The sequence below is a fragment of the Babylonia areolata genome, chromosome 18 (assembly GCF_041734735.1).
Source record: "Babylonia areolata isolate BAREFJ2019XMU chromosome 18, ASM4173473v1, whole genome shotgun sequence".
Taxonomy (NCBI): Eukaryota; Metazoa; Mollusca; class Gastropoda; order Neogastropoda; family Buccinidae; genus Babylonia; species Babylonia areolata.
The window spans coordinates 12,457,039-12,483,232 of record NC_134893.1 but is presented as its reverse complement, the minus strand read 5'-3'; the positions used below and the strand labels follow the sequence as shown (position 1 = coordinate 12,483,232).

General features: G+C 40.6%; 1 protein-coding gene across 2 annotated transcripts in view; it reads right to left on the bottom strand.

The window, feature by feature from the left end:
* The window catches only part of LOC143292455 (uncharacterized), a 193,297-nt gene that overhangs the window by 33,937 nt on the left and 133,166 nt on the right, over positions 1 to 26,194 (bottom strand). For both annotated transcript variants that reach the window (XR_013056651.1, XM_076602746.1), the window contains exons 54-61: positions 21,645 to 21,809; positions 17,904 to 18,065; positions 14,439 to 14,603; positions 13,037 to 13,201; positions 11,373 to 11,552; positions 8,742 to 8,900; positions 3,826 to 3,984; positions 895 to 1,059 (exon numbers count right to left, since the gene is read on the bottom strand). Coding sequence is in view for 1 of the 2 variants with exons in the window: in XM_076602746.1 (XP_076458861.1) it covers positions 895 to 1,059; positions 3,826 to 3,984; positions 8,742 to 8,900; positions 11,373 to 11,552; positions 13,037 to 13,201; positions 14,439 to 14,603; positions 17,904 to 18,065; positions 21,645 to 21,809 (1,320 nt within the window). In the remaining variant the exon portion in view is untranslated. The remainder of the gene's footprint in view (positions 1 to 894; positions 1,060 to 3,825; positions 3,985 to 8,741; positions 8,901 to 11,372; positions 11,553 to 13,036; positions 13,202 to 14,438; positions 14,604 to 17,903; positions 18,066 to 21,644; positions 21,810 to 26,194) is intronic.

Sequence of the window (26,194 nt, the reverse complement as noted above, 5' to 3'; positions counted from 1 at the left end):
GACACAAAGTGTATGTGGAGTGATGGCATAGAGGTAACGCGTCCGCCTAGGAAGTGAGAGAATCTGAGCGCACTGGTTTGAATCACGGCTCAGCCGCCGGTATTTTCTCCCCCTCCACTAGACCTTGAGTGGTGGTCTGGACGCTAGTCATTCGGATGAGTCAATAAACCAAGGTCCTGTGTGCAGCATGCACTTAGCGCACGTAAAAGAACCCACAGCAACAAAAGGGTTGTTCCTGGCAAAATTCTGTAGAAAAATCCACTTCGATAGGAAAAACAAATAAAACTGCACGCAGGAAAAAATGCAAAAAAAAAAGGGTGACGCTGTAGTATTGAGACACGCTCTCCCTGGGGAGAGGAGCACGAATTTCACACAGAGATATCTGTTGTGATAAAAAATACAAATACAAATACAAGTGCTTTGTCATTGTTGCACTTTTTACTTTCACATATGTATCCATTACTTCCACAGTTGTGAATCCTTTGCAGGACTCGAAGGGGTGATACAGTCCTTGACAGGCAGCCACTGTAGTCACAAAAGGCTGCACTGCTATGGTGACACTTCTCGGACCCCAGCACTAATGAAGGCCAATGAGGCAAATCCAGTTTAACCCCTTGACTGCCATGCCTGTTGAATTCAGGATCATAGTGAAGTCACTGATGACATCAAAAGAATGGGAATAACTCTTGAAGGCTGAAAATTCACACGTTTGATCTGGAGTGGTGTATCTCCTGGCCATTTCCTCACTTTTTCTCACTCATTCTGGATATTAATGACATAAAACATAACTTTGAGCTGGGTTTTTTTTCCTATGACAATCAAAGGGTGAACAAACAAAAAATGCTGGTTTACAAATGGCATTATCTTCTCACACAGATCATAGTTTTGATTTACCTTTAGAGCAGTCCTCTTCTAAGCGTGAAGCCTCTCCTGATGTGGTAGTGTTTAGGGGACAAGGCATGCAGTTGTCATCATTGCCTCTTGTCACCTTGTAGGTTCCAGGTTTGCAAGGGAGACAGCCATCATTCCCATCAAACTCATACCCGCTGTCACAGTATACTAGAAACAAACCAAATGCTAATGAGTGAAAGAACAAAAACTTTCTTCACTTAGTAACAGAAATTTCGCTTAGAACTAAATCTTTACGAATATAAATAAACCATGTATCAAGAATAGCTGCAGTTACCCATTCGGCATTCAATGCCCTCAAGATAATTGAAACAGAGAACAAAGGCGGGACCTGATTCAAAGCAAGCCAAATTACACTATTCAAATGGTGAAACTTATCCAAAGTGCATAAATAAAACTGCAAGTGACTATACAAAGAAAGTCTAAATACAAGGCATATATCTGAAAGGTAATGGAATCTTACTCAGTCTGCTCACTGAGTCTGTACTTTTCGTAAATTTTCTTTCCATTTTTTTCTTCTTCAGCCCAAAAGCAACAGTGATGCAGAAACCTTGAAAATCTAGAGATATGATTCCAAAAATTGCTAATCTGACACCAGTCACTGGCTGAAATCCTTCAAATTCTCTGGTCTGTAATGTTCTTCTTGCATTGTGATCTCAGTTTTGATATCTTATGACCTATGATTATAAATTTTGCAAGTGCCTATGCTTGCCAATTCTAGACTTTCTGAGGATTCATGAAGAAAGAGTACTAGACTGTGGGCAGCGTTCCTCTCTTCTTGCACATATCAAAGCAATAACAATTATCTATTTGCAGCCTCAGCAGAATATACGTCTTGTAAATTAATTCTACATGAGCTGTGTGTATATCAATTTGAATGTGAACATATAAGCATGACAATTTCCCCATCCACTTCCATGCCTGTAGTTAGCTTATGTCAAATCTTAGGTGCTGACAGATTCAAGGAGATTGTCAATACCCCTAGGACTGTCATTAGCACTAATATTGTACTCAACACGGGGTTTAGTTGGTGGTGTCTTAAATATAGTTAATTAGAAATGACACCTCTGACCAGCTGTTGTGGTGAATTGGAAAGCATCGCATACTGACAGCTGGGGATTTTTGCCTGTGGCCAGCTTCTACCCAGAGTTGAGGGTGTTATGGGGTTAAATGGGTAGGCTGAGACAACAGTATAGTATTATCCACTTCATGGATGCTTCTCTGGGTGTGCTGCTCAAATTTCCTGACAATCACTGAAAGTGTCTGCATCTTTCAGACTTGGTAAATGCCAAAATATCATTATGAAAGGAAGCGTAGAGTATAGCCTTGTCATGATGTCCCAAACCTAAATGGACCTCTGTCACAACATCGTCATCATAATCTTTATCAGCATCCTCCACTTTCATCATCAATAAGAATAAATGTCCCAAATTCTGTGGCCTTTCATGCCCTGCACTCTTAGTGACTCAGTTTTGATCTCACTCCACTTCTGTGCATGTGTGTGTGAGTCCTGTCAAGATCTTCTGAGTCGTCAGATTCATGGGGGACTGTTGTTGGACATGGTGAGTCTCCACTCTGGGGGGGATACTTAGTCTGGCTCTGTGACTGAGGACCTAGTAGGTAGTGTCCTAAGTACATAGTGTCCTAAGTGCGTTAAATCAGTTTCAGTTTCTCAAGGAGGCGTCACTGTATTCAGACAAATCCCTATTTGCTACACCACATCTGTAAGGCAGATGCCTGACCAGCAGTATAACAGAACAGACAGTACTGAACACCACCGAAGTGACTCAGCAGCAGTGCAGGGTCTCCTCTGGTGTGTGGCCTCCTGGTGACCTAACATCGATAGTTGCTTGTGGACTGCCAACACTGTGACTGCGACAGATGAACCCGAGTGTGGCTGTGTATGGCAGACTCAGAATGATCAGTGTGGAAGTAATGCCAATGAAATGGAACTGATGATGGGACAGAAAAAAAAAGAAAAGAAAAAAAGAAATGGCAAAACTGAACAGTATCACAATAACTCTGCAGCAATGCAGGAACCCTGTTACTGGTGGCCTCAAATTTGATTGCTCCCTGTGGGCTGCTGGAAACAATGACAGTGGCAGAATGTACTTCGGAATGGCTGTCAAAATGGGTGATTTGGGAACATGCTAACTTTTATGGTGTTCATTTCTTTCTGGGATAAAAGAACTTTCATAACAGTCCTCTTCAAATATAGAAATGAGGAAAATAAAGCTTCTGTATTGTCTAGTGACAGGTCACTCCTTGTGCAAGAGCAAGAATGTTTGCAACCCCTGCATTCTGCTGAATGCAACCTGTTTTTATCATCGCATTGTGAGAATTGCCACTGTTCTTATTACCATGTTGTGAGAGTCACCTGTGAGGAAGATGTATGAAGTGCCGTTAAATTTTGGAGTTGCTGTTTGTGTGTCTGACTTACATACATCATGAGTTGAAAAGTATGCCTTATCAAGCCTAGGATTTTCTCTGTGTATATATATGTATGTGTGTGTGTGTGTGTGTGTGTGTGTGTGTGTGTGTGTGTGTGTGTGTGTGAAATACATAATATCAAAATGTTGTGCATAAGAAGAAACAAAAGCCCTATCCGGTCTTGTTAAGTATCTGGTATACACATCTATGAAGATGCTGTGCAGAAGATGCCTTGAATTTTATGTTTAGAAATATAACAATAAAAAAAAAGAAAAAAAGAGCTTAGTTATGTTTTGCTTATTATGACTTCTGTAGATCACTATTAAAAAACAACAACAACAACTGTAAGTCACAGAGGTTTTACATTAGATAATCAAAGATCACTCGCAAATCAATCGCAGTACACACTCATCAATGAAATAGGATACATGGTTAATGGACAGAATTGTGGCACTCACAAAGATTGCAACAAATACTGTTACTCACACACAGTGCATGAAGTTCTGTTAGTGTTTGAAGTATAGTTCCCTGTGCATTGTTGGCAGTAGCCATATCCTGCAGAGTCCTTGAAGTAGTCTTCTTCACAGAGTTCGCACGTGGCATTTTCTTGTGACACGTTACTGTACTTGCCCACACCACAGAACACTGAAATTTAGACAGGAACTTTTATTTTTATGACACATAGTACCCTCAGTGGAGTGATGGCCTAGAGGTAACACGTCCACCTAGGAAGTGAGAGAGAATCTGAGCGCGCTGGTTCGAATCACAGCTCAGCTGCCGATATTTTCTCCCCCTCCACTAGACCTTGAGTGGTGGTCTGGATGCTAGTCATTCGGATGAGACGATAAACCGAGGTCCCATGTGCAGCATGCACTTAGCGCACGTAAAAGAACCCATGGCAACAAAAGGGTTGTTCCTGGCAAAATTCTGTAGAAAAATCCACTTCGATAGGAAAAACAAATAAAACTGCACGCAGGAAAAAATACAAAAAAAAAAAGGGTGGTGCTGTAGTGTAGTGACGCGCTCTCCCGGGGGAGAGCAGCCCGAATTTCACACACAGAAATCTGCTGTGATAAAAAGAAATACAAATACAAATACAATGCATCTTTATCAATCCGATTGGAAATTACATGTGCATTCAAAGGCTCATCACTCACACCACACAGTCTATCAGCTTGAACTTGAGTCTAACTTACACATGAACATGGCCAAAATTTAAGTGAAAAGTGAAAAGGTTTAACAAAAATATGAAAGTGATAAAAACTTAATTTATAACACAATAAAAGAAATTATAACATGTATTTTAAAGAAAAACTAAGAAGTGCTATTTCAAAATAAGAGACACTACAACGAAATTATCATTTTATTATTATAAATTCTTCCATGGCAGTTTAAGTAATAAAAAATATCACATTACTAGTCTTAAAAAGATGATACACAGAAATGAAATGTTTTGGCACAACATATACCCCGTCATGGATGAAGTCATTCATCTCTTTTTCTTTCTTAAAATATGTATGTCTCAGTACTGTTGATAAATCAAGTAATGTTGGCACTATGATCAGTACTGTTGATAAATCAAGTAATGTTGGCACTATGTGTAGCATGCCACAGATGAAATCACTTTCCTCTGTTTTCTCTCTTTCTTAACTCTCTCCATACGAACTAGGAAAGAGATGACGTTAACAGCGTTTCACCCCAATTACCATCATCAAAATATTGCAAGCGGAAGGCTCTTATACTGGAGACGTGAATGTTGACAACGAATACCACAATTCTGACGACGGAAGCTAAAGGTTGGGTCATTCAGACACCCACTAGACATCCAAGGGATCTATGTAGAGGAGAAGAGAGGACTGGCCGTACTGAGTGAGTTAAATTATGTATCTCTTTGTACTGTTTACGATCCTAAGGAAGTCATCAGACTATATTCTTAAAATATGAAGACTGGTCCACTGAACAGTTCGGCAGAAGATAAAGACATATTGAGGGGGCAGAAAACAAAGTGAAAAAGCCTTTCATACCTGTAAAAACAAAACAGTAACAAGATTGTTAATGGTGACATTAATAAACCCATTGTTTCATATCTTTATCAGCAAACACCGACATCAATTCGTGTTTGGATTTCATTTCGTTTGTTGTATTTGGAAGCTATGAAGACCACTATTATTATTTGAAATTCTTAAATGTGTCTGTCAAATTCAGTCACCATTTGACAGGGGCTAAAGCTACAGCCACAAATATATCCCATGCTAGTGTTTGTACTTCGCTTTGTCAATGATCAGCACATGTGACAAATGGCAAATGAAACTGTTTAGCTCAGAGCTTGATCTCAATATCAGGGTAATGTATTTTGCAACTGGTCTAAATTCTCAAGGACTGAACCCTCATTGCATGAGAAACAATGTCATAATTTTTATGTCCATATGTTGACCTGAGAGATAGGAAAAATCTCCACCCTTTACCCACCAGGCGCCATTACCGAGATTCAAACCCGGGACCCTCAGATTGAAAGTCCAATGCTTTAACCACTTGGCTATTGCACCCGTCTGTTCCCTAAACAATTCCTTGGAGGACTGTTTTGGTAAGGCCACTGGATCTTGTTACATGGCCAAACGAAATTTAATGTAGTTTTCTTTTCTCAAATGATGTCAACAGATCTTCATACGGTCCAATGTGCTGCGTAACTGTTTGGTGCACTTGTTCCTTCCTGATATGTAAGGGTTTAAATCTCTCCCTTTTCTGTTTCAAAATGTATTATTCATACCATGATCTTGTATCTTGTTTTACCCGCACTTGTTTTGCATGTATTTATCTCTTCTTCTTGATAATAATAATGATATAAAATGGCTATCAAGAGCATTAATTAGGGACTTTTAAACTCATACTCCTACCCATCCCCCCCCCCAAACACATTTTCCTCTGCTTCCAGAAACCATGTAACGTAGTACTACCTGCCACGTATGGGGCAGACGGCCTTGTTAATCTGGGCTGATAGTACACTTGAGTGAAGAAAAACACTGGTTTCAAACCTCTGCTGCCTTGCACCCATGTCTATCCACGGGAAAGGATACAGAATCTAATGCTGAAAAAGAATCTGGATGTGGAGTTCCTGAGGCAGTTTGAAGCTGTATACAGCAATGACCTGGAAACTCCTGTGATGGCTTCTACCTTTCCAGTGGACTATGTCAGCAATGCGGAGAGAGGGGACCTGCTGCATGGTAAGTGCCCGTCCTCCATATCCACCTACCCAGGCTCTGTGCGCTGGGGAGGGCACTCAAGCTTTGCTATGTGGCACTGACACAATACAGGATGAAGCAGTCTACCCATGAACCGGATGTTGTTCACGACTTTTGACGGGCGCAATAGCCGAATGGTTAAAGCGTCGGACTTTCAATCTGAGGGTCCCGGGTTCGAATCTCATTGACGGCGCCTGGTGGGTAAAGGGTGGAGATTTTTCCGATCTCCCAGGTCAATATATGTGCAGACCTGCTTAGTGCCTGAACCCCCTTCGTGTGTATACGCAAGCAAAAGATCAAATACACACGTTAAAGATCCTGTAATCCATGTCAGCGTTCGGTGGGTTAGGGAAACAAGTACATACCCAGCATGCACACCCCCGAAAGCAGAGTATGACGGCCTACATGGCGGGGTAAAAACAGTCATACACATAAAAGCCCACTCGTGTATATACGAGTGAACGTGGGAGTTGCAGCCCATGAACAAAAAAGAAGAAGAAGAAGAGAAGTTCACGACATTGTGTACCTGGCGTTTGACAACCTCAAACTCACTCCCTCTTGACACTGATAAAAAAAACAAACCCACCTGTATTGGTAAGGGATTTTCCACCATGTCCAGACTGAAAAAGAGAGTCTGGACAAACAGGAAGCTGATGGAGCACACCAAGGTCGAGGTGTACAGTTATAGTTACTCAAGGAGGCATCACAGCGTTCAAACAAATCCATACATGCTACACCACATCTACTTGGCAGATGCCTGACCAGCAGCATAACCCAACATGTTTAGTTAGGCCTTGAGTGCATGCATATATATCTGTGTACCTATCAGAGTGGATTTCTTTGACAGAAGTTTGCCAGAAGACAACACTCTCATTGTCATGGGTTCTTTTTTAATGAGCTAAGTGCGTGCTGCACACGGGACCCTGGTTCATCGTTTCATTTGAATGACTAGACACACAGTTCAATTTTCCACTCAAACTCGGGAGAAAGGGCGAGAGCGGGATTCGAACCCAGACCCTCACAGACTCTGTATTGGCAGATGAGCGTCTTAACCATTCTGCCACCTTTCTCCATCCAGGTATACATAAACATCCTCCTGTATGGCAGTGAGTCCTGGACCCTGCAAAAACTCAAAGCCGTCCACATGTTCTGCCACCGATGCATCCTCAACATTGCCTGGCATGACAAAGTTCCAAACAACACCATCCTGGAGAGAGCTGGAACCCTCAGCATATACACTCTGATAAGCTGGCTTATCCCCAAGAATCTCGTCTACAGAAAACTGGTACATGGAAAAATTCTGAAAGGCCCTAAATGTCAACCTGAACACCCAGGACACTGTAGCCTCAAAACAACTGGCTTGAAAGCAGATGGTGCTTCTCCAAGACACTTGACAAGCATTCTGAGGTAAACAAATTAGGAAAAAGGCCCCAAACTAGACAGACAGACCAGCGACAGACTTCACTTGTGTGCAGTATCAGGACAGTCACTCCCATACTGGCCTGTCTAGCCATACTCAGCACTGTACCAATCACTGCCCAATCGTCTCTCGAGACTAATGGGAGATGAGAGAGAGAGAGAGAGAGAGAGAGAGAGAGAGAGAGAGAGTAATATATTCAGACCTTAATGTCTTCATTTTCCTGAAGGAAGAGGAAAGAGAGTCAAAAATCAGTGTTGGTTTAAATTCTAACCTTAAAAATTGATCAGTACTGGAGGATGAGGGGTGGGTTAGGATTCAAAAATTCCTCAACAAGTATGCATGTTATTCTTCCGATGGAGAGGTTAATATGAACATTAAGTGACAGCTTTTTCACACTATGGAGTGCTCATTGGACTCTTAAGAGAGACATTCTCACTGAAGCAAAGTACATAATTTGGCAGCGACTGCTTTTGTTGTTTGGAAAATGACTCCAAAACTAACGAGCTCAATGAAAGGAAAAAACGAATACTAGAACATCAAATAACAGTCTAAGATTTCTCTTAAAATCTGTAAAAGGAAAAATACTGAACACAGCCTATGGGGGCCAGTAGAAAGTGGTAATAAATCATGTGTGTGTGTGTGTGTGTATCTGTGTGTGTGTGTGTGTGTGTATCTGTGTGTGTGTGTCTGTGTGTATGTGTTTGCACGCATGTGTAAGTTGCGCGTGCACGCCTTCAACATACCTGTACAATCAGACTTCTTTTTATTCCCTTCTGCAGTTGTGTTGGTGTCTTCAGGACATTTCTTGCAGGACGTCTGTCGGGGAACATCTTGATACTCCCCCACAGGACATAAACTGCAGTTGTCACTGTCGTCAATGAACTCACCAGTGGAGCAATCCCCTGCAATGATAAATGGGCTGATAGCATTATTGCTATCAAAGTAAAATCACCAGCAAAGTAACCGCTTGTAATCAGAAGAACAACTTCACTGAAGTCTATCAACTACACATGACCAAGTACTCTGTAATCATGAACAGAGTCTAGTTTTGACCATCGGCTAGTGCGCAGACACAAATTAAAAAAAAAAAGAAGTAAACAACAGGAACAAAAAACAAACAAATGCAAAAAAAGTTAATACTTTAAAATCACTGTCATCACTGAATTGAGTAGCACAACAGTTCTCACAACAATAATTACAAAATGTAGAATCACTTATAGTTATCAGCTGACAATTAGAGCAGTTCACAAAAATGCATGAAGTCACTGATTCTTTGATAACAACAACAACAACAACAACAAAAAGAAAAAGAAAAAAAAAGAGGAAAACAGAGGGTTAAGACATTACCCTGAATAAATTGATTTGTTTGATTAAGTTGTTAAATGCCTTGGGCCATTTTGGGGCTGAAAACCTGTTAAGAACACAGAAATATCTAAGAAGGAAAATAAAAGAAAGAAATGCCTCTGTCTAATCAAATAATAGAAGGAAAACTATATCCGTATTTGTCCCGCTCAATGCCTGAGAATATTGTAACTAAGAACTCTCCCACTTGCCAGGGAATTATGAAAAATCAGGTGTGATTATCTTAAACAAATCTAGCACCAACACTATAAGAGATACAGAAAAAGATGTATATGTTTTGTGAATGAAAATGAATAAGAGTTTCTTCTTCTTTTTCTTCTCATTTGTCAGATGGACACCTGAATAAGAATTTCGAATCTGGACTTATTTTCCAATTATTTTGATTACTGAGAACTATTCAGACATTAATTTTCAAGAGGAAATCATTTTTGTGCATACACAGAGGTGCTCTCTCCCTCTTTGAGGATCAGACCCTTGTCTGACATCTTATCCAAGGGGGTTGAGGATAAGCCTCTATGATCAATCAGATGTCTCAGATACTACTGGGATAATCTCACTGCAGATGTTCCTCTCAGAGATGACTTTTGATCTTAATCAACGAGAACAAGAAGATGCTGCAGCTGGCACCTTTTCTAGTTGGGTCTCTCTGGTCATTCTGAAAGCCTATTCTTAGGCCCAAATACATATTAGCTATTTGAATTCAAGGGCACACGAAGTGCATGCCATCACCATTTTGGTGGTGTTTCGACACTCTGCACCTATTTGGCATGTTCTGAAAATAGCCCTCTGGTCTCTGGAGAATGCCTTCATCAAAAAGGTTTTATCTCAGGGAGTTCTGTGTTACCAGGGTTAATGGTTCCAAGGGTATTTCCTTTGTCTCGGCCGACACAGCTGTAACCAGTAAGACAAAGCCCTCCTCCTTTTGCTATGAATTCTGCATCACTTTGACATGGTACAACATATGACACCAAAAAATTTTTTTTCACAATACACAAACTTTATTGTCTATACTTTGGTACAGAGATTTTCTTTTTGGCAGCAGCACATGTCCAACATAAGAAGAAAACAACAAACAAATGGGGACTTTGAAACATACTCCCTGTTTGGTTGAATACACTTAACATGTCAAACTCAAATGCCCACCCGTCTTTCCTTGCTCTGCTTGCCAAGTCAACCGTTGGCCAAAGGAATGACTGTTCAGTGTGTTATGGAAGAGAAATGTCATGATCGGCTGAGTGCATGATGGGCCTGGCAGAGGCGTCAAAATTATGCCAACAGAGCAAACTAAAAGGCCTTGTTTGCATCAGTTTGACATGGTACAGTGTATGAGACCAAACTGAAAGTTTCTGCTACATCTGGCAAAAAAATCAGAACTGTTGAATACCTGTCATATGTTTCTCATAACATATGTATGGTGGACCAAAAAAAGAAAAAAAAAAAAGAAAAAAAGAAAAAAAAAAAAGCGCTTTTGATCTTGATTATCTATTACACATGAGAATGCTCTAACTCTGCTTTTAATTTCTTTTTTTTTTCTTCAGTTTTTAAATTTCTGAGAAGCATTGGTAAGCTGATGTCATCTCCACATAATAAAGACCTTTCACATCTACAATGAACATGGACACACATAAAAAGCCAAAATATGTCAAAGAGATCACACACATTCACATGCATTATCCCTGAACAAACTGAACCCGCGTCTTCTTTTTCTGTAAAAAATTATTATTAATATTATTATTATTACTACTACCCCTTTTTTATATATTATAACTATTATTTATTTATTTATTTACGTATTTATACACGCTTATCTATTATTTATTCACCTTTTTTTTTTCTCAAGGCCTGACTAAGCGCGTTGGGTTACGCTGCTGGTCAGGCATCTGCTTGGCAGATGTGGTGTAGCGTATATGGATTTGTCCGAATGCAGTGACGCCTCCTTGAGCTACTGAAACTGAAACTGAAACTCTGTAAAAAAAAAAAAAAAAAAAATGCAAGAATACAGAAGAAATTACTTAGGGTGCAGTTTTTGATGGAGGTTGCTCCAGTCATCTCATTCTCAGTAGTGTAGCCAGGAGGGCAGGAAGCACACTCTTCAAAGCGCTGACTGCTGTTGCCGCTGTTCCATGTGCCCATGGAGCACGATACACATTCACCCTTTTCATGATCATACTGCTGTCCAGGATCACATGTGTCTGTCAACAATTAAAAAAGTCCATATATATATATATATATATAATGGTAAACACAACCAAATCTATACATCTGTATATGTGAACACAAACACATCTGACAAGCTGTAAAGAGTTAGATATCCAACGTCCTGACTGGACTTTAAGTCCAGCATGGCTAGGGAACATGGAGGAAGAGGAAGAAGATATCCAATAAATAATACTAATACTAAAAATACTCTTAATGATGAGAGAGATGAGGGAGAGGAGAGAGAGAGACCGAGAGAGAAAGACAGAGAGAGAGAGAATAATCAAACCTTCTTAAATGAGGAAAATGGAATAATCATGCATATACTTCTTTACATCCAGCCCTCTGGGCAAAGATAAAATGAAATCGGAATATTCACAAAGATAACAAAGGGTTAAAAAGAGAGACAGAGACAGAGAGAGAGAGGGAGAGATACAGAGAGAGAAGAATAATCAGGTAAAACGCACAAAACTTTCATGCATGGCAGGTATAAAATCCCTCAAACTAGTCAATATGTGAATCTGGAGTGAAATTCATGTTCTAAAGCCTCTGAAATAACTAAACAAGAAAAGAGGAGGAAGAGGAGAGGAATTTTTGTTTAATGTCCCATCACACATATCGGTGACTGAAGACATTTTGTTAAAGTATTTATGAATACATCTGAGTATTATCAGTTAGAAGGGGTGGGAGATGTGGATGAATGGAGGGTTGGGGGAAACTGGGCAAATGAGGGTAAAAATGTGGGTGAAATTTAGAAGAAAAAAAAAACCCCTCTAAATACAGTTACAGGAAATTACTTAAAGGACTTTGTAAAAGAGAAGTCGTTAAACTGACAAGCGAAACAACTGATAATGAATGCAAAAAGTCAAAAACACCAACGTTCTCAGTCACTTGTGAAGACACACTTTCGTGTACAAAAGGCTTCATCACAAGAAAAGACAAGAGAGACAAGGCCTTCAAGACTCACTTGTGATAAATTAAGTCCCCTAGCATTAATTACAGAGTAATTTCCCTTTTTTACTATCTGCACCAAAACGTTTGCAAAATAAATAAAAATTCCATGCTTAGCAAAAGAAGTTCCTGTTTGAACAAAAAATAATAATGACTCCTCTTGTTGTGTCAGAATAAGAGGTCAAAGTGCCAAGTTTAGAGAATACAAAAAATATAAATATAACAGTAAATGCAGTTTGCATATAATTAGGCTTCTTTTTTCATTTTTTTGTGCCCATCCCAGAGGTGCAATATTGTTTTAAACAAGATGACTGGAAAGAACTGAATTTTTCCTATTTTTATGCCAAATTTGGTGTCAACTGACAAAGTATTTGCAGAGAAAATGTCAATGTTAAAGTTTACCACGGACACACAGACACACGCACACACACACACACACAGAGACAACTGAACACCGGGTTAAAACATAGGCTCACTTTGTTTACACAAGTGAGTCAACAAGAAAAGAAAAGCTGAACAAAAGTCTTACATTTGCAGGCACTGTCATTTGTCTGTTTAGGATCCAGTGTCCCTTTGCCTGTTAGACATCTCTGGCATTCATCTGTAGGATTGGGTATGTTCACTGGCTGGTATGTGTCTCTGGGACAATCACTGCATGTAGTATCGTTGACTACCTGTCCAGCCTCGCAGACAGCTGTAACATGAAACATCGCACAGTCTAACAGGACAGTTCACCCTCTTCTGTTAGGTAACAAGACACTCTATTTCATTCGACAGAACAGTCTAACAGGACAGTTCACTTTCTTCTGTTAGGTAACAAGACACTCTATTTCGTTCAACAAAACAGTCTAACAGGACATTTCACTTTCTTCCGTTAGGTAACAAGACACTCTATTTCATTCAACAGATCACTAAAATAGATATGCATCCATTATCTGTACAGGTTTATCCCATATAATAATAATATTTGTTGATATCGTTACAAACGTAGTGGAAACTAATGGATCACTTATAAACTTGAGGAAAGTGGGCACAGATGGCAGAAGCCCATGTTTCAACAACATCACGTGGCAGTTTATTGCTTCACCGTTGTGATATACATTCATCAAACTTTCAAACTTTCTCTGTCTTAAATCTGGAAGCCTCAAAGCCCTATCACTGGAATGTGCGGGATTATTTTTCTATTCAAAAGCAAGATTTGGTGTTTACAAACAAAGCATTTCCAGAGAAAATGAATTGGTTAAAGTTAAGCATGGAAAAACACACACAAAGACACAAATACACAGAAATTTACATCTATACAACTGAAACAGGTTTAATAGGCTGACACACTTTGTTTACACACATGAGCAAAAAAGTCTTTAAACATTTTATCACTGTTGGTTATCCTTCTGAAGCTGTTGCCTATAAATATAGCTCTTGGTGTTCATAAAAAAGAAAAGATTTATACTGAACACATGACGGGCGCAATAGCCGAGTGGTTAAAGCGTTGGACTTTCAATCTGAGCGTCCCGGGTTCGAATCACGGTGACGGTGCCTGGTGGGTAAAGGGTGGAGATTTTTACGATCTCCCAGGTCAACATATGTGCAGACCTGCCAGTGCCTGAACCCCCTTCGTGTGTATACACAAGCAGAAGATCAAATACGCGCGTTAAAGATCCTGTAATCCATGTCAGCGTTCGGTGGGTTATGGAAACAAGAACATACCCAGCATGCACACCCCCGAAAGCGGAGTATGGCTGCCTACATGGCGGGGTAGAAACGGTCATACACGTAAAAGCCCACTCGCGTGTATGCGAGCGAACGTGGGAGTTGCAGCCCACGAATGAAAAAAAAAAAAAAAAAAAAAATACTGAACACACATTTTCTATATACTGAGACAAACAGAGCACGTATAAGATATTTGGAATTTAGGGAGAAAAAGCATTTACGTATTGTGCAGTTAAGAGTAGATGTTGATCCTTTGCCAACTGTAGTCCACATGGCGTCGCAAGCTGTACAGTTTTTGAATCGATGGTCCAATGAGCCACTTCGATAGAAACCTCTTTCACATGGTGTGCATGTACCAAGATTTTCTGTTCCTTCTGGACAAACAACTGAAACATAGTATAGTTTTTCCATTCTCAATGCCATGAGCTATTATGTTCTGAAGAATATCCTGTCCTTTCAATAGCATTCCTTTCCTGTTCTTTTAATAGCATTTTCTCATGATGTAATTTTAAACATCCTCCTCATAAACTTCTGTGTACAACCTCCACCCATTGCCAGGTTCAGTCTGCTTTGGTGTCAGGCCCAACAGTCCACAAGGGACAGCTATCCAGAGATTATCCTACATTCTTCTCTTGCCCTATGCAGTAGGGATTGGAGGTTAGGGGGTGCACGGGAGACCAAAGTGGCGTTCAGCTGTCCACAAAGGTGCCAAATCCTGTGAGGCCAACAGAATCGCTGCAGCAGAGCAACACAGACAGGCCAGGAAAAGCAGTGCCAGCAAGTTCCCGACAGCCGCCACCATCCCCTGTCCACACTGCGTCAGAACCTTCCGGGCACGGATTGGCCTGACCAGTCATCTGCGCACTCACAGAGCCCAACCCACCCACCCCCAGAATGACTAGATGGTCCTCGTCGATCCCGATGGACGAACCACACAGGGATTGTGATCAAGTCCTTCCAGCAACTGCCCTGTGTATCTGTCAGACCTGAAGACCTGGTCAAAGTCATAATCAGTAATGAGGTGGTACGGCAATTAAAACCCAAAGCCACCACCATGAGGGCAGAACATGATAGGCCAGAGAATCTATTATGTCATTTTTAAAATTTTATCACAAACGGTGTAGATGAAGATTATAGAAATGATGTTATGGAGATGCACTGTTGATTGGGATCATACAACAAAACTGTACACAGCGCTTCTTCTTGTAATATATCTAGAGTTCTGTCATGCCTAAGAATTACAGAAATGACGTCATGGAGTTCCAATCTTGATTAGGACCATAGAAGAAAAAAACTTGTACACATTGCTTCTTATCATAATACTCATAATAGTTCAATCATACCTAGGAATTCCAGACACCTGCACAACTGTTCTGAAAATCTGGGCAACTCTTTAAAAGATTTAAGAATGAAGTGACTGATACTCAGCTGCACAGCGCAGTCATTTATTTCTATTTTTATTTCAGTCCATGTATTACCACATTCGTCATTTGTCTCACATACAACATATCATGTTTTATCTTTCACTGACACATATGTAGATCCCAAACAACTTAACCTCCTGGCCAACAGACCCAGCTCCTTTGGATGGATACCCAGCAAGTTGGGTTGTGTTTCTGCATAGCAGATGTGGTGTAGTGTACATGGATTTGTCCAAATGTAGTTACACCTCCTTCAGACACTGAAACTGATGCCCAACTGCGATCCAGGTGCACTGCTGCGTTTAGTCTTGTGTGCAACCAGAGACCGGGGCATCTACATTCAGTTTCGCACAACTAGTAGTTTCACCAGAGGTGCCTACGAAAGATCCTCGGCATAAAGTGGCAAGACAGGGTCTCCAACATCCAGGTCCTAGAGAGGAGCGGCCTGCCCAGCACTGAAAGCCTGCTGATCCAGTGCCAGCTATGCTGAACAGGACATGTTGTCCGCATGACAGACAACAGGATCCCGAAGATACTTTTGTATGGCCAGCTGAAGGAAGGCCACTGTGAACTTGGAAGACCCTGCAAGCGCTTCAAGGACACCTTGAAGACAAACCTCAAAGCCTGTGGCATAGATATCGCTTCCTGGGAAACTGATGCCCTTGACTGCTCTTGCTGGAGGATGCTGTGCTCTAGTGGCATAAAGACGTTTGAAAACAAGAGAATGCTGGCCATTAAGGAGAAGCGTGAGCGAAGGAAGCAGGGCTCAACTTCTGGAGTCGTTTTCCCTTGTAACACCTGTGGGAAGTGCTGCTCATCCAGAATCAGCCTCTTCTCTCATATGAGATTACACACTGACAGATAAGCCTGCCTGCCTACTCATCCGTCGGACCGACGGGAGACTCCATAGCAATAGCAACCAGAGATGGGTGGCTATGATCTAGGACCCACATCAAAGGAACCACATTGACACACTGCACCCTCTGTGACTTGTCCCCCACAGCCAGTGTTGCTGCCCCTTGTTCAGCAGCTGATTCATCAACGCGCGGTGGAGTGGAGTAAAGCACACGAGGTCAGGGGTCTTTTCAAGATCGTCAATGGCCCTGTTGAAATCGCCTCACCACAACTTGCCTTCAGACCAAGAGAAGGTCCAGTAGGAGGCATCAACATCTATTAATCACCCCTACACCTTGTCTCTGCCCAGCCTCACTCAGTTTTTCCTGTCGGCCATTTTGTGGAAGCCAACCACCCCCCACCCCCCCACCCCCCTCCCATCCCCTGCAACACCATCTGTCCCAGTCCTCAGAACTGCCACAGAAGGATAGGCTGGCAATCAGGGACAGCATGTTTATGGACATGAGCTTCTGAGTGGAATTATGAGTTCAGTTCAATTCAGTTACTCAAAAGAGGTGTCACTGTGTTTGGACAAATCCATGCATGCTACACCACATCAGTTAAGCAGATGCCCGACCAGCAATGTATCCCAACGCCCTTAGTCAAGCCTTGAGGGAAAACAAAATGAAGTAAAATATATGCTTGAACAAATGAACTCATATGTCATTAAATGATTGAATTAATCAATAAATGAAGTAGAATAATGAATAGAAATAGAAATAAAAAAGAAATAAAATGAAATAAACAAGACTGAACAAACAGATAAAGACATAAAAGAAAAGAAAATACTGAAAAAAACAGAAATAAATAATGATATGAATGACAATAATGATAATATCAGTGTTTATAAATGAACAATTAAACCTAAATAAACACACACATGCACACACACACACTCCCACACGCACAAACATACACACACACACACACAACAGATATGCAACCAATTTGCAGTCTCACAGACACGAAACCCCAAACAAATGCACACAGGCCCAACACTACTCATTAAGTACACAAAGTTTAAACATTAACACACACACACACACACACACACACATTCCCCCCTCCCCCCCACCACACACACACTCCTACGTATTACAGCTTCCATGGCACACACATGCACGCACACACACACACACACACACACACACGATATACACACCTGCACACTCCTATATTCTATAGCTCCCAGAATACCCACTACACAGACATACACACATCCCCAACCACAACACAAACACACATATGCACACCCACATGCACACACATTCCTACATATCACAGCTCCCGCAACACACACACACACACGCACACAGAGGGGGGAAATAAATAAACTTAAAAAAAAACAACCCAGAAAAGAAGAAAACTTACACAAGCACTGGGCTGCACTGGTAGATGTTGGGCCTTCAGTTGTGTAGCTCTCATTACATCTTTCACATTCATCTTTCCACTTTTCTGGCTGGAAGGATCCATAACCACACTCCTGGCACTGATTGGTGACATTGTTTCTGAAGTAACCTGGGTTGCAAGCAGCTGAACAGACAGAAACAAAGGTAAGCATTGTCAGAGATTGTGAGATATGCGTGTCTCAGAAAAGCAATGAATTTTTTTTTCTTCCAAAATTTACTTATCAAAAAACAACCTCCAAGAACATGTAATACTGCATGCTGTTTCAATCCCTGGTAAACAGCACATTCTGTAGCACTTATCAGTGTTCAGCCTTATTATAATCATGTCTTGTCAATACACTGACATATTTTGGATGTTCTCTGTGTGTGTGTGCATATATGCGTGCAAGTGCGTGCATGTGCATGTGTGTGTGTGTGTGTGTGTGTGTGTGTGTGTGTAGGACATGAGGGAAGTGAAAATCATGTCATGCAAACATGTAACTGAATGAAGACTTGGAAAGCACTGAGTAGGTCTGATGGGTCAAAAGCTAGGACATTAATTCTTAGATCCATCTGTGAATTTAAGGCACATACTTTCTTGACACAAAAAGGACTGAACTCCATATGTACAGATATGTGTTCTGGTTAAATGATAAGGAACTAGTGAAGTTTGGATAGTTCTATCTGTCCTTCCAGTAACTGTTTCTCTGCAAGAGGAAATCCTCTGTTCCAAAAGAGAACATGTCAAATATTGTCAGTCCTATATAACCTCATCGACTATCAGATTCCAGAGTAACAAAATGTCTGCGGTCACATCCAGACTTGGTATGGTGAATCAGTGAGACAAAAAGAGACTGCTTCACAGTTGTGATGACAATATGTACTAAAATGAATAACTCTTATCACATTATTTCTAATATAAAGCAGCTGGAGATTACATCAGCTGATCTTCAGTGCACTGGAGTAGTGAAATATGTATGTATCCAAAAAAAAAAAAAAGTAGTGAAATACAAACATATCTTCTGTTGAAGAAAACAAGATATACTTACCAATATGGTGTGTTTTTACATTTGCTTTGGTAAACAATAAAACAATATAAAAGAACATAATAAATGTCTGAAAAAATGACTGTGTGTGCAAGTCACATAATACAAATATAGTCCTGCTTTAAGTATTGAACAAAACTTATTTTGAAAGAAGGGGTGTCAATTCTTATGTGCTAACTTCTGTTCTGGGGACTGGCATAACAGGAATGTAATATCTATACAATTTAACTACGCTTTGGCAGTTTCTGAGAACTTGTTTCTCTAAAGTTTTGCAAGTTTTGGTGTTCACAATGTTTGCTGCCAGAATGTTCAGCTGATGTGTTGGATTTAAAGACAGAGTCCTCAATGTTTTCACACTCTGGGCTGTCTTCATCCAAAGATCATCATCATCACCATCCGTAGAGTGTCCACAATCAACAGGCTGATTATTCCGACACTTTTAAATGGGGGGTTATGCACAAAAAACAAAAAAAACAAACAAACAAAAAACAAAAAAAACCCAAAAAAAACACACACACAAAAAAGCACACACACACTACCGGTAGAGTTTACAAGCTCCCAATGTGAACACGCCAGGGGACCCAGCTCCAACCACAGCCTCGGTCAAAGTATCGTTCCACTCAGAGATGGTTCACGGGAGGAACGAGTGAATTCAGTAGTCCTGTAGACACTGAAGATAGAGTCCTCAATGTTTTCACACTCTGTGTCTTCATCCAAAGATAGAGTCCTCAGTGTTTTCACACTCTGTGTCTTCATCCAAAGATAGAGTCCTCAGTGTTTTCACACTCTGTGTCTTCATCCAAAGATAGAGTCCTCAATGTTTTCACACTCTGTGTCTTCATCCAAAGATGGAGTCCTCATTGTTTTCACACTCTGTGTCTTCATCCAAAGACAGAGTCCTCAATGTTTTCACACTCTGTGTCTTCATCCAAAGATAGAGTCCTCAATGTTTTCACACTCTGTGTCTTCATCCAAAGATAGAGTCCTCAATGTTTTCACACTCTGGACTGTCTTCAACCAAAGATAGAGTCCTCAATGTTTTCACACTCTGGACTGTCTTCATCCAAAGATAGAGTCCTCAATGTTTTCACACTCTGGACTGTCTTCATCCAAAGATAGAGTCCTCAATGTTTTCACACTCTGTGTCTTCATCCAAAGATAGAGTCCTCAATGTTATCACACTCTGGACTGTCTTCATCCAAAGATAGAGTCCTCAATGTTTTCACACTCTGTGTCTTCATCCAAAGATAGAGTCCTCAATGTTTTCACACTCTGGACTGTCTTCATCCAAAGATAGAGTCCTCAATGTTTTCACACTCTGTGTCTTCATCCAAAGATAGAGTCCTCAATGTTTTCACACTCTGGACTGTTGTAGTCTCATCAAAGATAGAGTCCTCAGTGTTATCACACTCTGGCTGTCTTCATCCAAAGATAGAGTCCTCAATGTGTTTTCACACTCTGGACTGTCTTCATCCAAAGATAGAGTCCTCAATGTTTTCACACTCTGTGTCTTCATCCAAAGATAGAGTCCTCAATGTTTTCACACTCTGGCTGTCTTCATCCAAAGATAGAGTCCTCAATGTTTTCACACTCTGGACTGTCTTCATCCAAAGATAGAGTCCTCAATGTTTTCACACTCTGTGTCTTCATCCAAAGATAGAGTCCTCAGTGTTTTCACACTCTGTGTCTTCATCCAAAGATAGAGTCCTCATTATGTTCACACTCTGTGTCTTCAACCAAAGATAGAGTCCTCATTATGCTCACACTCTGGGCTGCCTTCATTCTCCTCCCGGGGTTGCTCGACGAGAATTTCAACCAGTACAAAATGCGGTGGATCCCCAGCCTCATACAGCTTTAATGATCATAACCATAACTAAAGAACATGCTGCAGAATTTTCAAAGCTCACAATATCAAGTGTCATGTTGTTTTCTTTGGTGTCTCTGAAGTCAAGTCTGTGTGAACATTGTTCATGTACTGGAGCCTAAAACTGGGTAGGTCAAATACTCCTTGAAGTGTTTTGGACCTGAAGCCTGACACACACAACAACAATTTTGTTCAGGTGTCATATGCAAGTCAGTCAGTCTTCCAGTCAGTCATCACTTGGGTACTTGGTCAGGTAGAGGGCTGCAGATTTTGCTTCCCCATTCAAAATATAATCAGTCTCTGACTTCTCAAATGCATGGTGAAAATGTTTAGGAGCTTCTAGGACAAATTTGTGAACACAAAGAGTCAAAATTGTAGTACTTCCATGGCCTCCTATTGTGGTTTACTCAACTGTCAAAACATGGACTTCTTAATTCACTGTCATCATAAATGTAATGCCTCAATGATCCACCATGAACAGTTTGGTTGTGACCAGAGATATTTTGCTGCTCATGGGGTCCAATACCTGATTGATATACACACAGTGTCGTTGTGAACCACAGACTATATCTCATAATTCACATTCTCGTTTGTAACCAAAGATTTCCTCTTGCAGACAAGCAGATTTAGAAAGGACATACATAGTCCAATCCAAAAAAACCTCATAAGTTTGTGGTGTGGTGGTGGGGGGTGGGAGGTTATGGGCCGGCTCACAGTCTCAGAAGAGAGAACAGCAAGAGAAGGCAAAAAGAAATTAGACAGAGAAAAAAAGAAGAAAGAGAGAAGCAGAAAAGGACTGTAAAATTCTACTTACGTTGGTTACACTGAGTTCGAGAAGTTGATCCAGTTCCTGCAGTTGTATTTCCATCTGGGCATTTCTCACACAACACCTGGTCCTCAGTCACCCCATCTCGGAAGTATCCCCGATCACATGGCACGCAGGATGAGTTTTTGGGTTCAGTGCCAGCATTGCACATGTCTGTCAAAAACAATATGCAATATTGTTTCAGACACTTGGTGTCTGAAATTGATGCACCATATATATTCAAGTCAAACACCTCAGGAAAAGTACCAATGAAGAAGCATCTCTCCACCCTCCCATAAAAGGAAGAAAGAAAGAGAAAGAGAGGAAGATAAAGAGACACAGAGAGAAATATAAATAGAACATGTTACCTTGGTCAAAAGATTTCGACAGCAGATAAATAAAAGAATGCCAAAAAGTGGTATTTTTTGTCCACTGAAATCTAACTTTCATTTGAAATAACAATGATTTAATTCTGATGAACAACCACAGCTCCCTGACTTTGAAATGCATTCAACAAATTACTTTTAAATTTGAATTTCATTCTTAACATAATCTCTTTATTATCAAAACTAATTGCATTAAAATAATCCTAAATATTTGTCAATTTCGTGTCAATGGATTCGATACAAATGTTCATGGCACCATTAAATAGAATACCTATGATCATGCCAAGTCTCAAAGTATAACAGTTCCGTAAAAAAATAACATAGCTCGGAGACACTTTTCCAAATCTAGAAGTGTTCTCCAAATGCAAAAGTTTCATACTACAAATATAACATACAAGCATGCACACACACACACACACACACACACACACACACACACAAACATATTTATATACAGACACATGTATTCACTACCCTAAGAATCTTACTTCAACGGAAACAAAATGAATTATAACAACTGTTGACAATTACCACCACCACCACCAGTGTCACACCACTGCAAATGATGAAAAAATAGCACAGTGGCACTAGAGATCATTGATAAGCCACCAATATAAGAACATGGCTGCCATGTATTCAAATAAAAAGTGAGAACCGAACTGGCAACTTAGAAAGCCTTTTGTACACGAAAGTGTGTCTTCACAAGTGACTGAGAACGTTGATGTTTTTGACTTTTTGCATTCATTATCAGTTGTTTCGCTTGTCAGTTTAACGACTTCTCTTTTACAAAGTCCTTTAAGTAATTTCCTGTAACTGTATTTAGAGGGGTTTTTTTTTCTTCCAAATTTCACCCACATTTTTACCCTCATTTTCCCAGTTTCCCCCAACCCTCCATTCATTCACATCTCCCACCCCTTCTAACCGATAATACTCAGATGTATTTATAAATACTTTAACAAAATGTCTTCAATCACCGATATGTGTGACGGGACATTAAACAAAAATTCCTCCTTAGAAAGACATAAATGTTACATCTTGCGAATTTTACATCTTTTAAATATTATTGTGTTTTGGAGTGGCCAAAGAAACTTTATCCAGCCAAATGGTGCCAAAAAAAGGGGGGTTGGGGTGTGTGTGTGTGTGTGTGTGGGGGGGGGGGGGGTGCATACTTAAGGACAGAAGTATAGATAATATGAGAAGAAGATGATGATAAATCTGCCGTGCTCCTTTGACCTGAACCTGTCTGCTTCTTTCTGGGTCTGCTGCACACTAACTGTGCATCAATAAAAATGCAGCTGTTATAACATCTCCAACAATACCCCAGTCTGACCATAGTTGTTAATAACATCTCCAACAGTACCTCCATCTCGGCATAGTTGTTATTACATCCTCAACGGTACCTCCATCTTGGCATAGTTGTTAATAACATCCCCAACAGTACCTCCATCTCGGCATAGTTGTTATTACATCCTCAACGGTACCTCCATTTTGGCATAGTTGTATAACATCCCCAACAGTACCTCCATCTGACCATAACTGCTATAACATCCCCAACAGTACCTCCATCTGACCACAGCTGCTATAACATCTCCAACAGTACCTCCATCTGACCATAACTGCTATAACATCCCCAACAGTACCTCCATCTAACCATAGCTGCTGTAACATCCCAACAGTACCTCCATCTAACCATAGCTGCTATAACATCCCCAACAGTACCTCCATCTGACCACAGCTGCTATAACATCTCCAACAGTACCTCCATCTGACCATAGCTGCTATAACATCTCCAACAGTACCTCCATTTGACCACAGCTGCTATAACATCTCCAACAGTACCTCCATCTGACCACAGCTGCTATAACATCCCCAACAGTACCTCCATCTGACCATAGCTGCTATAACATCCCCAACAGTATCTCCATTTGACCACAGCTGCCATAACATCCCCAACAGTACCTCCATCTGACCATAGCTGCTATAACATCCCCAACAGTATCTCCATTTGACCACAGCTGCTATAACATCCCCAACAGTACCTCCATCTGACCATAGCTGCTATAACATCCCCAACAGTACCTCCATCTGACCATAGCTGCTATAACATCCCCAACAGTACCTCCATCTGACCACAGCTGCTATAACATCCCCAACAGTACCTCCATCTGACCATAGCTGCTATAACATCCCCAACAGTACCTCCATCTGACCACAGCTGCTATAACATCCCCAACAGTACCTCCATCTGACCATAGCTGCTATAACATCCCCAACAGTACCTCCATCTGACCATAGCTGCTATAACATCCCCAACAGTACCTCCATCTGACCATAGCTGCTATAACATCCCCAACAGTACCTCCATCTCAGCATGGTTGTTATAACATCTCTATCCTAGCAGTTTCCAGTTTCAGTTTCTCAAGGGGGCGTCACAGTGTTTGGGCAAATCCATACATGCTACACCACATCTGCTAGGCAGATGCCTGACAGCAGCATAACCAAACACGCTAGTCAGGCTTTTGAGTGCATGAATGTTAATTTGTGTACCAATGTGAAATGGATTTTTTTTTCTGCAGAATTTTGCCAGAGGACAAAACTTTTGTTGCCATGGGTTCTTTTTCAGGATGCCAAATGTGTGCTGCACATGGGATCTAGGTTTTTGGTTTACTGTCTCAATTGAATGACTAGATGCTCAGTTTGATTTTCCACTCAAATTTGGGAGAAAGGGTTTGAACCCAGATCCCCACGGACACTGAATTGGCAGATGACCACCTCTTTCCATCCTATCATAGTTGTTATGACATTTCCAACAGTGTACTTGCATTTGTGCACAATACTGAATGATCATTCAAAATTCTTTAATCTGTATTCATGTAAGCCATTTCTTAACTAAAAAAAAAAGGGGGAAAAAAAAAATGAAATGCATTTTGTCAAAATGAGAATGATCCTCCTCAGTTGGAAGCCAGCACTCCACTCTACAGAACAGCTGTTTTCTAATGTAAGATTTTTATGCCCTTTTGTGTCTTTTAATACTTTTTTTTTTTTTTAATCATGGAGGTGTGATGCTTCAGCAACATGAAAGCAACTTTCCTGATGTATAGTTGTTAAAAACAAAATCAAACCAAAAAGAAACCAACAAAAGACACACACACACACACACACACACACACACACACACACAGAGGCAACAGAAACCAGTTATTACTTAGACTCACTTTGTGAGTCAAAAAGGTCAGTCACATCGACTCTTTGTGTATGCATGTGTGTCAAGAAGGCCGCAGTTCACCTTATCCATTCTATTTCTTCAGTCACAGTCACCACAGAGACACCCCGTTAGCCTAGAAACCCCTCAATGTTAGTTTAATGATAGAAACACTTACTTGCTGGAACCAAAAGAAAATTGCCACCATATGAAAATGCAAATTGTACATGCATACAGAAACCATTTAAATACAAGTAACAGTCATGGAAAATATGTATAACGTTAATACTCCACTCTATTCTTCCCTAACACAGAAAATTAATTCAGGACAAGAAGAAAATGTATATGTATATATAAAAAAAAGAGAACAATTGTCATCTGTGCCTCGTTTTTTCCTTCTGAAAACACATGCACTGAGGAACATTCAATCACATAGATAAGACAAGAGAAGCTTGATAGATTTGATCTTGCATGAACATACAGCCATCCACAAACACAGGAAGATGGAAACTGTATGCCTGGAAAAAATATTCCCAGCAGACAGATTGGATACACTATTAACCAGCCCACAATATGCAGACTGCAACCAGTCAACACATTTTCAAATCTAAATTGTGGCCACAAGCCCAAACAGGACTGGTGTATGGTCAAATCTGACTCATGAATGTGAAAATGCTTGTCAAGACATTCAGAAACTGGAATTTACTGTCTTATCTGAATGGATAGACATTCAATTTGATTTTCCTCTCAGTTTGGGAGGTTCAAACCCAGATCCTCACCAACACTCTATTGGAAGATGGGTGTCTTGAACAGATATATGGCTTTACCATTCTGCCACCTTCCTTGCTGGCTCCAAGTTCACAAATGTGGACAACACTCTATTGGAAGATGGGTGTCTTAAACAGACATGTGGCTTTACCATTCTGCCACCTTCCTTGCTGGCTCCAAGTTCACAAATGTGGACAACAATC